This window comes from Diaphorina citri, unplaced genomic scaffold (genome assembly GCF_000475195.1).
Source record: "Diaphorina citri unplaced genomic scaffold, Diaci psyllid genome assembly version 1.1 scaffold2413, whole genome shotgun sequence".
Classification (NCBI taxonomy): domain Eukaryota; kingdom Metazoa; phylum Arthropoda; class Insecta; order Hemiptera; family Psyllidae; genus Diaphorina; species Diaphorina citri.
This window is the reverse complement of record NW_007379837.1, coordinates 13,013-24,928: the sequence shown is the minus strand read 5'-3', so window position 1 is coordinate 24,928 and position 11,916 is coordinate 13,013. Positions and strand designations below refer to the sequence as shown.

The 11,916-nt window shown below is 39.2% G+C and overlaps 1 protein-coding gene and 1 long non-coding RNA gene across 2 annotated transcripts; one reads left to right on the top strand and one right to left on the bottom strand.

Moving 5' to 3' along the window:
- Positions 1 to 486: 486 nt before the first annotated feature.
- LOC113471422 lies at positions 487 to 2,658 on the top strand. The gene is made up of 2 exons (XR_003394127.1): positions 487 to 1,171; positions 1,798 to 2,658. It is a non-coding gene; the product is annotated as an uncharacterized LOC113471422 (long non-coding RNA).
- Positions 2,659 to 4,306: 1,648 nt separating this feature from the next.
- LOC103518884 (delta(24)-sterol reductase-like) lies at positions 4,307 to 11,677 on the bottom strand. Its single transcript, XM_026830558.1, has 8 exons — positions 11,349 to 11,677; positions 9,525 to 9,747; positions 8,927 to 9,021; positions 8,022 to 8,098; positions 6,902 to 7,050; positions 6,327 to 6,524; positions 5,422 to 5,600; positions 4,307 to 4,596 (listed from the first exon to the last, which is right to left on the bottom strand). Exons 1-8 carry the CDS (start codon positions 11,675 to 11,677, stop codon positions 4,443 to 4,445), a joined length of 1,404 nt encoding a protein of 467 aa, XP_026686359.1. The 3' UTR covers positions 4,307 to 4,442.
- Between the last annotated feature and the right edge of the window lie 239 nt (positions 11,678 to 11,916).

Here is an 11,916-nt window from a genome sequence, read left to right as displayed (position 1 = left end):
AAGTATGGGGAAATCTTATGAAAACTACATAACTAAAGCCTCAGCCACACTTGACATACCAAGTGTGTCCCCTGGTTTGTTACTAGCTCAATCCTCAAGGGCCACACAAAGTACATCCCCCTCCCTTGACTTCTCTTGGTGATCTTTGTTCCCCCTCCAGTATAGCGGGGGGCGGAGGGGTCATAGCCGTGAGCTACGTGGGTGGGGGCGGTGGGGGGGACGAACTGAAGAAGCCACCCAGCTCCCTTCTGGGTGGGGAGAGGAGGAGGTGCAAGTATTGTCAGGAGTCGTTCAGCGAGGACAACAATCCGCCCGGGTCTTGTAGGTGAGTACCTACCCAAACAGCAAACTGTTCCCCAGGTCCATAAATTAGAGAAACCTCAGGGTTTTAAAGAAGTCCAAACATAAATTGGCAAAACAATAGACAAAACTTCCAAAAGGAAGTGTTTGCTTCGTGTCAAAAGTTTAGAATGAAGTACTCGCGTGCCACGAGCCGTGCGTGCAGTGCGGGCTGATGGGCGCGCGACATCAGGCGGGTGAGTTGTAGCCCGCGGCGCGACAGTCTCCGTCCCCGCCGGAAGCGAGCGGATGGACACGCGGCCAAGGGGAGACGGCGGGCGAGGGACATGACGCTGCGTTAGCGACTTGAGCCGTGCGGCAAAAGTGAGTGATTCGACTCTTATGGGTTGGTATTCCCGGATTTGTTTCATTCTTGCTGATCGAATCGTAAAGGTGTGTCCAAACATATTCGATCGACCGTCACACCTTAAGGTTCGGTTTATCAATTGCATTTACCAGGATGTCAAGGTGTGTCCACACCGTCGATCGACGGCTGTCGACTATGTGTGGACACACCTTCAAAGGTGTGTCTTTGGTTCAAATGTATTTTGACTAGCCAATAATTTTATCCCGATAAAAGCAATTGATAATCCGAACCTAAGATCAGCAATGTGATAAATTGTACTGAAATGGAGTTATTAAGGATAATAACATTGGCTGATGGTTCCATTGTATAATATGAACCATATGGCATATTTTTAACAGATAGTAGGGTTTTGCCACATAGTTCATATTGCTAAACCAACGATGAATGTCTCTGTGACTTGAATCAGGCGAGGTTTTGTAGTCGAATTTCTCAGCCACCAAGGTTTAGTGTTGGTCAGATCTGTAGGTAGATGTCGCTCTGTCTCGAGATGTTGTTCAACAGCACATTTCTTGCGGTATCATATGAAAACGCAACCAATGTTACTACTCACTTAGTGTTGCATTTAGATAGAGGGAGTCACATGTCATACAAGCACTGGAAAGAGTTCAGAGAGAAAAAATGTGCCAAAACGTAAAGGTAGAGACTCAAGAACGTACTCGGGCGAGTGCTAAACCAACGATGAATGTCTCTGTGACTTGAATCAGGCGAGGTTTTGTAGTCGAATTTCTCAGCCACCAAGGTTAGTGTTGGTCAGATCTGTAGGTAGATGTCGCTCTGTCTTGAGATGTTGTTCAACAGCACATTTCTTGCGGTATCATATGAAAACGCAACCAATGTTACTATTCACTTAGTGTTGCGTTTAGATAGAGGGAGTCATATGTCATACAAGCACTGGAAAGAGTTCAGAGAGAAAAAATGTGCCAAAACGTAAAGGTAGACTCAAGAACGTACTCGGGCGACATTCCTGGAATTTTGCAAAAGGAAACCTTCACGGAAGAAATCATGGAAGAAAATACTGTAGATACCTTTTTCCCCCAAGACATTTATTTATTTAAGACCTTGAGTAGACTGCGGGGGTAGAGAATCTGTAGGTAGATGTCGCTCTGTCTCGAGATGTTGTTCAACAGCACATTTCTTGCGGTATCATATGAAAACGCAACCAATGTTACTATCCACCTAGTGTTGCATTTAGAATATTTAGATAGAGGGAGTCACATGTCATACAAGCACTGGAAAGAGTTCAGAGAGAAAAAAATGTGCCAAAACGTAAAGGTAGACTCAAGAACGTACTCGGGCGACATTCCTGGAATTTGGCAAAAGGAAACTTTCACGGAAGAAATCATGGAGATACCTTTTTCCCCCAAGACATTTATTTATTTAAGACCTTGAGTAGACTGCGGGGGTAAAGGGACTTTTCAGTCCAATTCCAGCAGGATAACCAAGGTATATTCTATTCTACTCTCATATGGGTGTTTCTCCTACGAATTTTTCGCCTGTAAAGGTATGAAGGTTTTCTTCTGCAAATTCCATCTCATAAATGCCATCTATGTACGCTGTGTTAGCTGAGGTTGCTAGTTTGCTCACCTAAAAGTATGACGTGTGGCTCTATTCTCATAATTCGATACCCTGAAAAGCATAGAGGCGTAACTCCTATGCCAAACTCTATTGGAGATACGCCCCTTCGCTTCTCAGCTGTCAAACCTGGATTGAACTATTGCTGATTTTGAACCTGGAATTGTCTGACTTGGCACTGTACAGAGAATCGAAAAGAGCCCGGTACAAAAAATAAATGAACTCCCCATCCGTGGCACAATCTCTGCTTATACGGATGGGTATACCATTTATAAAAAAAAATGTATGTTCTGAGTTTTTTATCGATCAAAAATAAATGGAAACTTGTTAATAATAATGCACACTAGTGAACTTTTTGAAACGTTTTAAGACTGCTGGTTACACTTGATCCGATTTCTAGTTTTTCAATTTCGGAAGCAATTTAAATACGATCACGCGATATTGTAAGATTAGAAGTGATTTTCCTGAAAACTCCGAGACTTCATTTCCTTGTTTAAATCTTACACATTCTTGAGACTACGGGTATTAATGGAAATATTTTCTCGTGTTATCTGAGATTGGAAATAGTGTTCTTGAATTCTCTGTACATGCCGTCTCAATCAATTCCCGGTGACTGAGTTAATTTCGACTGAAAATAAACCATCGCCTGGACTGAAACGTGTATTATAGATCTTATTACTTTCTTTTTTTACTGTAAAATTCAATGTGTCTCTCTATCTATATCTCCTTACTCACCTGTACAGTCATGTTACGCCTGTCTGGAAACTTTCTGTACCATAGATATCTATCTTAAATTTACTCTCTGTATAATTCAATATCTATTTTTCTCCTTAGATTTTAAATGTACATAAGGAAACAAAACAAATCGTAAAAATGCTAGAGGTTGAGTCAGTAGGAATGAAGGAATGTGTAAAAAGCGAGTGAGTGAGTTGTAAAAAAAAGAACTACTCATTTTCACTGAACTACTCCTTAACTGAGTCAGATCCAAACTCCCTATTCCTAGAGGGAGTTAAAGAGTGAGTTAGTTACAACTACAAGTTTTTATGGTGAGTTGAAAAACGAGCTATATGTTTTAGGATCTGACTCATTGACTGAGTAGTTCTTTTTTTATATAACTTATCTTAAATTTACTCTCTGTATAATTCAATATCTATTTTTCTCCTTAGATTTTAAATGTACATAAGGAAACAAAACAAATCGTAAAACTGCTAGAGGTTGAGTCGTCAGTAGGAATGAAGGAATGTGTAAAAAGCGAGTGAGTGAGTTGTAAAAAAAAGAACTACTCTTTTTCACTGAACTACTCCTTAACTGAGTCAGATCCAAACTCCCTATTCCTAAAGGGAGTGGAAGAGTTAGTTACAATTACAAGTTTTTATGGTGAGTTGAAAAACGAGTTATATGTTTTAGGATCTGACTCATTGACTGAGTAGTTCTTTTTTATATAACTCTCACTCACTCACTCACTATTTTTACATCTCTAGTAGAGATTCTCTACTCGTAAACGGTATTGATTTTCTCAAATAACGATTCTGTAAACTTTTATTCGCTTTATAACATTGAACCATAAAATGATACACTGTAGATTTTACATGTTTACTAAAACACCTTGGAAATAAGAATTAAAAAACAAGTGTCCAGAATTTTTAAAATTTATTTTGTGCTTTTTGAAGCTCACATTCGCTATTTATTTTCCCCGAGAAGCTTAAAATATGTGTCTAAATATCTCGATTTGTGCCGATTCTTATTGAATTTTGTATACTCGTAACCTGCTTCTGAAAACCTATCACAATTCAACTGAATTTTTTAAAACATAAAATAATATTATACCTACAGAGATTGACTGATTTATGAATTGTGTTCAATTTCTTATTAATTGAAAAGTCCGATGAATAATCCAAGTAGGTACAGACATGCTCAAGTTTTCTACCTGTACACAATAATCGGTGGAATAGAACATCCAGTCCATGGCAACCCTAAAAAATTATCGGGGGAATCGTACACCGGAAATGGACATGCTCAAGTTTTCTACCTGTACACAATAATCGGTGGAATAGAACATCCAGTCCATGGCAACCCTAAAAAATTATCGGGGGAATCAAACACCGGAAATAAGACAAAATCAAAAAGTCGGGGGAATTGAATGCTGTCCAATGATCCATCTTGTTCAGTCCCGGGCAACTCTATTGACCTTATCATAGATGACGGGGAAACCCTTTTCACAGCCCAGTCTGGCTCGTACTCTATCGTATAAGCTATGGTCATAGTTCTGTCGAAACTCGGAATATGATTGGTAGACACCCGCGCCTAGCATTTGGAACCTAAGGGAAAAAAGAAAAAATGGGTGGTTAGGCCAGCCAATCACCATCAGGTAGACCTGACAGGCGGACCTTTTCAGCCGTACCTGTCAGGTCTACCTGAAAGTGAGTGGCTGGCCTCAGGTATCAGGTAGACCTGACAGGCAGACCTGTTCAGCCGTACCTGTCAGGTGTACCTGATAGTGAGTGGCTGGCCTTAGAGGCATTAAAAAACTTCCTTGCCAAATATCATCGAATTCGCCAGCCTAGTAAGCCTGGAAGGTAGGTCGCCAGCCTTGTAAGTGCTAGGTCGCGGGTTCAATCCCCTCCCGAGTCCCGACCCAAGGCGGAGATCAATTTTCGTTCTCGCAACGGCTGGCTTTTTCCTATCCTGTCATCTAACAGTTCCTGCCTCGGTGGTATGGTCAAGGCGCTCGCCTGGTAAACAGGAGGGCGTGGGTTCAATCCCAGCCGAGGTATGGAATTTTATCCTCAATAGCTCGCCTGGTAAACAGGAGGGCGTGGGTTCAATCCCAGCCGAGGTATGAAATTTTATCCTCAATATAATTTGAGAATATGACCACAATAATAGTAGTAGCCCACTGCTGGAGTAAAGGGACTTTTCAGTCCTATTCGAGCAGTATCTATAAATAAGCACTATTATTCCCTCTTTTTTTAAAGAAGAAGTTGGTACCTTATGAGTTTATGAGATTGTCCCATCGGTATGTCAAATTGTCTTTATCAAGTAACTTATATTAGGAGTGCCATATCTACATAAGTAAGTAATAATAAGGTTTATTTAGTTTCTTCATATATCTCATCGTGTTCCTATAAGTATATGTAACATACCCTCTGATTTTTCCCAGATAGCTTTCCAAGGCGGTGATTGTGTTCTTGCTGTGGTAGTCTTTAGCTTTGGGCTCTCCATACAGTCCCAAGTCTAGATACATACCATCCTGTGCCTTAGCAGGATGAACCAAACCAGGCAGGTCTTTCAGCAGGAAAGGGCAAATCCAGAGGGGGTAAATCTGATGGAAGAATTGAACGGATTTTATATTTTAATAAGGAGGGCCTAATCCAACTTGTGCGCTATTCGAGAAAAACGACTTTTATCCTGTGCCTTAGCAGGATGAACCAAACCAGGCAGGTCTTTCAGCAGGAAAGGGCAAATCCAGAGGGGGTAAATCTGATGGAAGAATGGAGCAGTTGCAAATGGGTAAAAATTATTAACAAACGGTCGATTCCTATGAAAAAAGTTGGGAAAAATCCAAATCTGAGGTCAAAACTCCGAAATAATAACTGTAAAAGGCCGAAAATTCAATTTTTAGTCCGTCCTTCCTTTATTATTACTAATAATAAAAGGTATAGTGGACGGACTATTGTATTCGCTTCGGTTCTGGAAAGAAATGCCAAATAATAGAATTGAATTAATGAGCCAGGAAAATTCACCGCCAAAAGGCTAAATATTAATGAAAATCTTACCTGAATATTGTCATGAAAGTAGTTAATATAACAGTGTCCAACAATAGAACCAGAGCTAATTGAAACTTAAAAACGTGAAAAATGATCGACTACTGGTACAGTCACCCTAAATTTATTAAGATAATGCCTAACTGATACATTTTTTCCGCACGGGGTTAAATGCACCCCAAAATTCAAGAGGGTTCTGGAAAGAAATTCCAAATAATAGAATTGAATTAATGAGCCAGGAAAATTCACCGCAAAAAGGCTAAAAATATTAATGAAAATCTTACCTGAATATTGTCATGAAAGTAGTGTACACATGATCTAAGCTCCTCGATAGGAACCAAGTAGTCCTGTACTACGTGATGTTTATCATAGAGGTTCTTAATGGTCTGGGTTTGGGTCAGCTTGAGGAGGGCCACTTTGGGGGGCATCAGCCAGCCGAGGAGATACCGAAATAGAGGATGGTTACCAAATGGGACGATATCCTGAGGGAAGAGGAGAAAGAACGAAGAGAGTAGAGAGTTTTATCTTGATATCTTCCCTTTATGGTGTGTCTGTTGTTCTGCGAAAACTCGCAATCTCTCAAATAGTTTTTTTCTATTTTAAAATAACTCTTCGCCAGTCGAGTTAGCTTGTAGGGTAGCGCCTCTGCCTTGTAAACACTAGGTTGCGGGTTCGATTCCCGGCCGGAGTTGATTTTATCCTGAACGGATAATGTTCGTTCTCGGAACAGGTGGCTTTCTCTTATCCTGTCTTCCTTCTCTCTTCGCTTTCGGGACGATAAGACCTTAGCAGTTACAGTTCAATATATCAAACATCTTAAAAGAAAACTCTTGAACAGTTTATCAGATTTATTTCTTACTTGTATTTCCCAGAATAAAGACGTGCTGAACCGATGGTAGTAATCCAGGATAGGCACATGCAGATGGTGAAGTATCCGGATACTTAACTTCGAACAAAGCTGGTTAACTTCAGATGGTGAAGTATCCGGATACTTAACTTCGAACAAAGCTGGTTAACTTCAGATGGTGAAGTATCCGGATACTTAACTTCGAACAAAGCTGGTTAACTTCAGATGGTGAAGTATCCGGATACTTAACTTCGAACAAAGCTGGTTAACTTCAGATGGTGAAGTATCCGGATACTTAACTTCGAACAAAGCTGGTTAACTTCAGATGGTGAAGTATCCGGATACTTAACTTCGAACAAAGCTGGTTAACTTCAGATGGTGAAGTATCCGGATACTTAACTTCGAACAAAGCTGGTTAACTTCAGATGGTGAAGTATCCGGATACTAAACTTCGAACAAAGCTGGTTATAACTTCAGTGATCCATCTGGGATTCAAGACTGCGGGAGTAAAGGGACTTTTCAGTCTCATTCTGGCAGTATTTTTACTGCCAGAATTTACTGCCAGAACTACTTCCAAAAAGCACATTATTTTTACAGTAGGAAAGTGGAGGGAAAACAAGGAAATAGCACTATAGGAAAACACTAACTAACCCACAAGACAAGGGATACACCAAGTGTCCCTTAGTGTGGGTAGTTTAGCATTAAAACAATACATCACATCATATCATCATCAACACCACCACCACCTTATGTTTGTACCTAATGTGTTGTATTCTTGTTTATTGTAATTATATAAAAATAAATGAGAGCACCTTTTGCTATGTTTGAAAAATGAAAATGAACATGAATATATTAAGGCAACTTTTTTACCACCAAGTATTTAGGATTCTCCATATAGGTACCTACAGATTTTGGACATACTGGTTTGATAAGTTCCTGGCTAACTTACTTTTTTACAGGAATGATTTGAATTTCAACAGCCGTCAGAAATCCCAGTGTTCCATAGGACCAAGGTATAGCGTGAAACAAATCCCGGTCTTCCTCCTGAAAATAATAAAAGGAATTTTAATTGTGTTAAGAAGTATGAATCGTTATGTAAATGTAAATGCAGTTTGTGTTATTATATCACAACTTTGGTGTGCTTCCTTCTTCAGATGATGCTCTAGATCTGGCAGAGATTTCAACGCCACATATTGAAGCTGAACATATCTGTGGAACAAAATCAAGGCGGAGAAATCCAAAAGTTTAGTTTTTTTTTTTTTTCACAGAGGAAACTGCTAAGGTCTTAATGTCCCGAAATCGAAGAGAGAAGGAAGAAAGGATAGGAGAAAGCCAGCCGTTCCCAGAAAGAACATTATCCGTTCCGAATAAAATCCGCCCCGGGCGGTAATCGAACGCGCGGCTGGCTAGAAGGCTTTTACATTATATTAAGGCAACTTTTTACCAAGCCAGGAACTTATCAGAACAGTATGTCCAAAGTCTGTAGGTACATATATGGTGAATCCTAAATGTGGTAAGTGTACCATTTATTCGCCCACCTAAAAAACGTACCATTTATTGGCCCACCTGTACCATACGCCACATAAGTCTGAACTCGACGAACTTTTCAAGATCTAATTTTACCAAAAGAAAGGGAAGTCTCACCCATACAAATATTTTATTTATTTAAATTCCAAAGTCACTAAACTAGTATTTTGTTCATAAATATTATAGCCATTTGTCATTGATGTTTGGGGAAGCCGTCACCCGTCCAGATATCAACCACATCCAATGTTGCTTAACCTGAATGATCCATCTTGTTCAGTCCCGGGCAACTCTATTGACCTTATCATAGATGACGGGAAAACCCTTTTCACAGCCCAGTCTGGCTCGTACTCTGAAACAAAAATTAGAAAAATAAATGTGGGCAGGTGGGCCAATAAATGGTACGTTTTTTAGGTGGGCGAATAAATGGTACACTTACCACATTTAGGATTCACCATATATGTACCTACAGACTTTGGACATACTGTTCTGATAAGTTCCTGGCTAACTTACTTTTTTACAGGGATTATTTTAATTTCAACAGCCGTCAGAAATCCCAGAGTTCCATAGGACCAGGGTATAGCGTGAAACAAATCCCGGTCTTCCTCCTAAAATGAATAAAAGGAATTTTAATTGTGTTAAGAAGTATGAATCGTCATAACAAATGTCGTTTCCCAAATAATACCTACAATTCCAAGGGTTTAATTGACCTTACTTGAACTCGAACCGCTAACCTCCGGATCAGAAATCCGTCAAACTAACTACTTTATGATATTGAAATTTCTTGACCCCGCCGGGAATCGAACCCGGGTCTCCCGCGTGCAAGGCGAGCGCAGTGACCACTACGCCATGGGAGCTGACTATGAATCGTTATAACAAATGTCGTTTCCCAAATAATACCTACAATTCCAAGGGTTTAATTGACCTTACTTGAACTCGAACCACTAACCTCCGGATCAGAAGTTCGTCAAACTAACTACTTTATAATATTAGATTTTATGTCACATCACTCTCTCATCTTCTTTCTCTTCAATCCTAAGATTCGTTGGCAGTTCTCCATACTATCATTACTACCTCATAATGAAATCAATTAATTATACAGGGTATCTACCTCACTACATTCAACCAGACTGGCATCACTCAGTACGAGTTCATAGGAGACACATGTGTTCTGAAACACCCCGTACTTGTGAGAACTTGACTCCAGACCTTGACCCAGAACAATGCCTCCTGGAAAATGAATGAAAGAACGAAGTGAATTCCATTTTTCCCCACAAGATGATTTGAATACAAGAGTTCCTGAAGTCAGCTCCCATGGCGTAGTGGTCACTGCGCTCGCCTTGCACGCGGGAGACCCGGGTTCGATTCCCGGCGGGGTCAAGAAATTTGCATCATGCAAATGATTGATTCCGTGACTGGCTGTTGCGGGGCCCTCTCAGCCTCGTGAGGAAAATGAGTAGCTATGACAAATAAATGCGCATAGCGACCGGTGCCAGCATGGTAGGTAAACATTGGATTTTATTTTTTTTTTTTTTTTTGAAAATCGTTTATTGATGTTTTAAACAATAATTAGTTTTTAACATCGAGATGATCAAAAGGAAAACATCGAGATAGCAATAATTAATATTTACCTAATCTAAAATATTTCAAAATACCTAATAACATTGTATTTAGTCAGAAAGAATACGTAGCTCTTTTAGATAATAGCAAGCAAAGTAGATGAATAAATAAATAAGTGGAAAAAAGGCAAGTACAAAATATTTTACATTACAAGATTTGGTACCTCCTTAGGTACCTATAGCATCAGATTTTGGCAAATAATTTAGTATGATATAAAAATTTCATACAACTAAAATATTTCAAAATACCTAATAACATTGTATTTAGTCAGAAAGAATACGTAGCTCTTTTAGATAATAGCAAGCAAAGTAGATGAATGAATAAATAAGTGGAAAAAAGGCAAGTACAAAATATTTTACATTACAAGATTTGGTACCTCCTTAGGTACCTGTAGCATTAGATTTTGGCAAATAATTTAGTATGATATAAAAATTTCATACAACGATCTATTGATTCAACATTGTCTTGGTGAGTCTACACAAAATAAATTCGTTCCAATGTTCTATTTTCAAAGTGATCTTTTCTTACTACATTAGAACTCCAACTCAACAACGATCTATTGATTCAACATTGTCCTGTAATATAAATTTCATCGAGTTTCCTATTTGATGTTGTCTTCTTAAGTTAGCAAGGGCGTGACATTCAGTTAACCAATGATTTAAATAAACTGGAGTTTGTCGACAAAATTCGCAAGCGGGGGGATCCTTCCGTTCTAGAAGATGTTTGTGTGTCGCGAGGCAGTGACCAATCCGTAATCTGCAAAGGACTACTTCTTCTTGTCTTATATTTCTGTTTGAAGATTTCCATTTACGCACGTCTGTTTTAATTTGCCTCAGCTGTCTGCCCAAGACAGCATTTTGTGTCCAAATCTCCTCCCATCTCTTGAACTGAATTTGTTTGAAGTGAGCTTTGTAATCTTATATTTCTGTTTGAAGATTTCCATTTACGCACATCTGTTTTAATTTGCCTCAGCTGTCTGCCCAAGACAGCATTTTGTCTCCAACTCTCCTCCCATCTCTTGAACTGAATTTGTTTGAAGTGAGCTTTGTAGTCACTTGATGTGTATTGATTCGTTAATCGAGCATTTATAGCATTTGTTGCAGCTCTGTCCACCATCTCATTCTCTCTAATTCCAACATGGCTGGGGATCCACAAGAAGGAGACTTGAGATCCAAAAGAAGAAATTTCCTTTATTTTTAAAAGTATTTTACTGATTAATACTGAGTCATTAAGGTTGAACTTGAGAGCTTGAAGTGAACTCTTAGAGTCAGAACAGATAACGAAGTCTTTAAAACAAAAATTGTTTTGTACATACGTTAAGATGGCATTTAAACATAGATCAATCGCCATAAGTTCAGCAGTATAAATTGAAGCGATTTGGTTGAGTTGGAATTGTTCGATCGTTTCATTTAAGATGTAAGCTCCTCCTGTAAAGTTGTCATTTTTCGATCCATCCGTATAGCATAGAATTTTATTTTTATTCTCATTTTTGAACTCGAGATATTTGTTATTAATTTCTGATGGTAACTCTTCGTCTTTTTTGCCAGAAATGAGCATTGTAACTTTGGGCTGGTGTAATAACCATTGCGGTTCCTCTTTCTGTTGTTTGATCACACATCGTACTTCTAGTTTATAATCATCCATAGCTTCAGCCCGTAGTCTAATATTAAGGGGGTACCTGGGCTGGTGTAATAACCATTGCGGTTCCTCTTTCTGTTGTTTGATCACACATCGTACTTCTAGTTTATAATCATCCATAGCTTCAGCTCGGAGTCTAATATTAAGGGGGTACTTCTCGCTTCTAATATTGATTCTTAATTTATCGTTAAATAGTAGTAGGTAACACGGGTGGTTGGGATTTCTCGCTACATTAGACATATAGT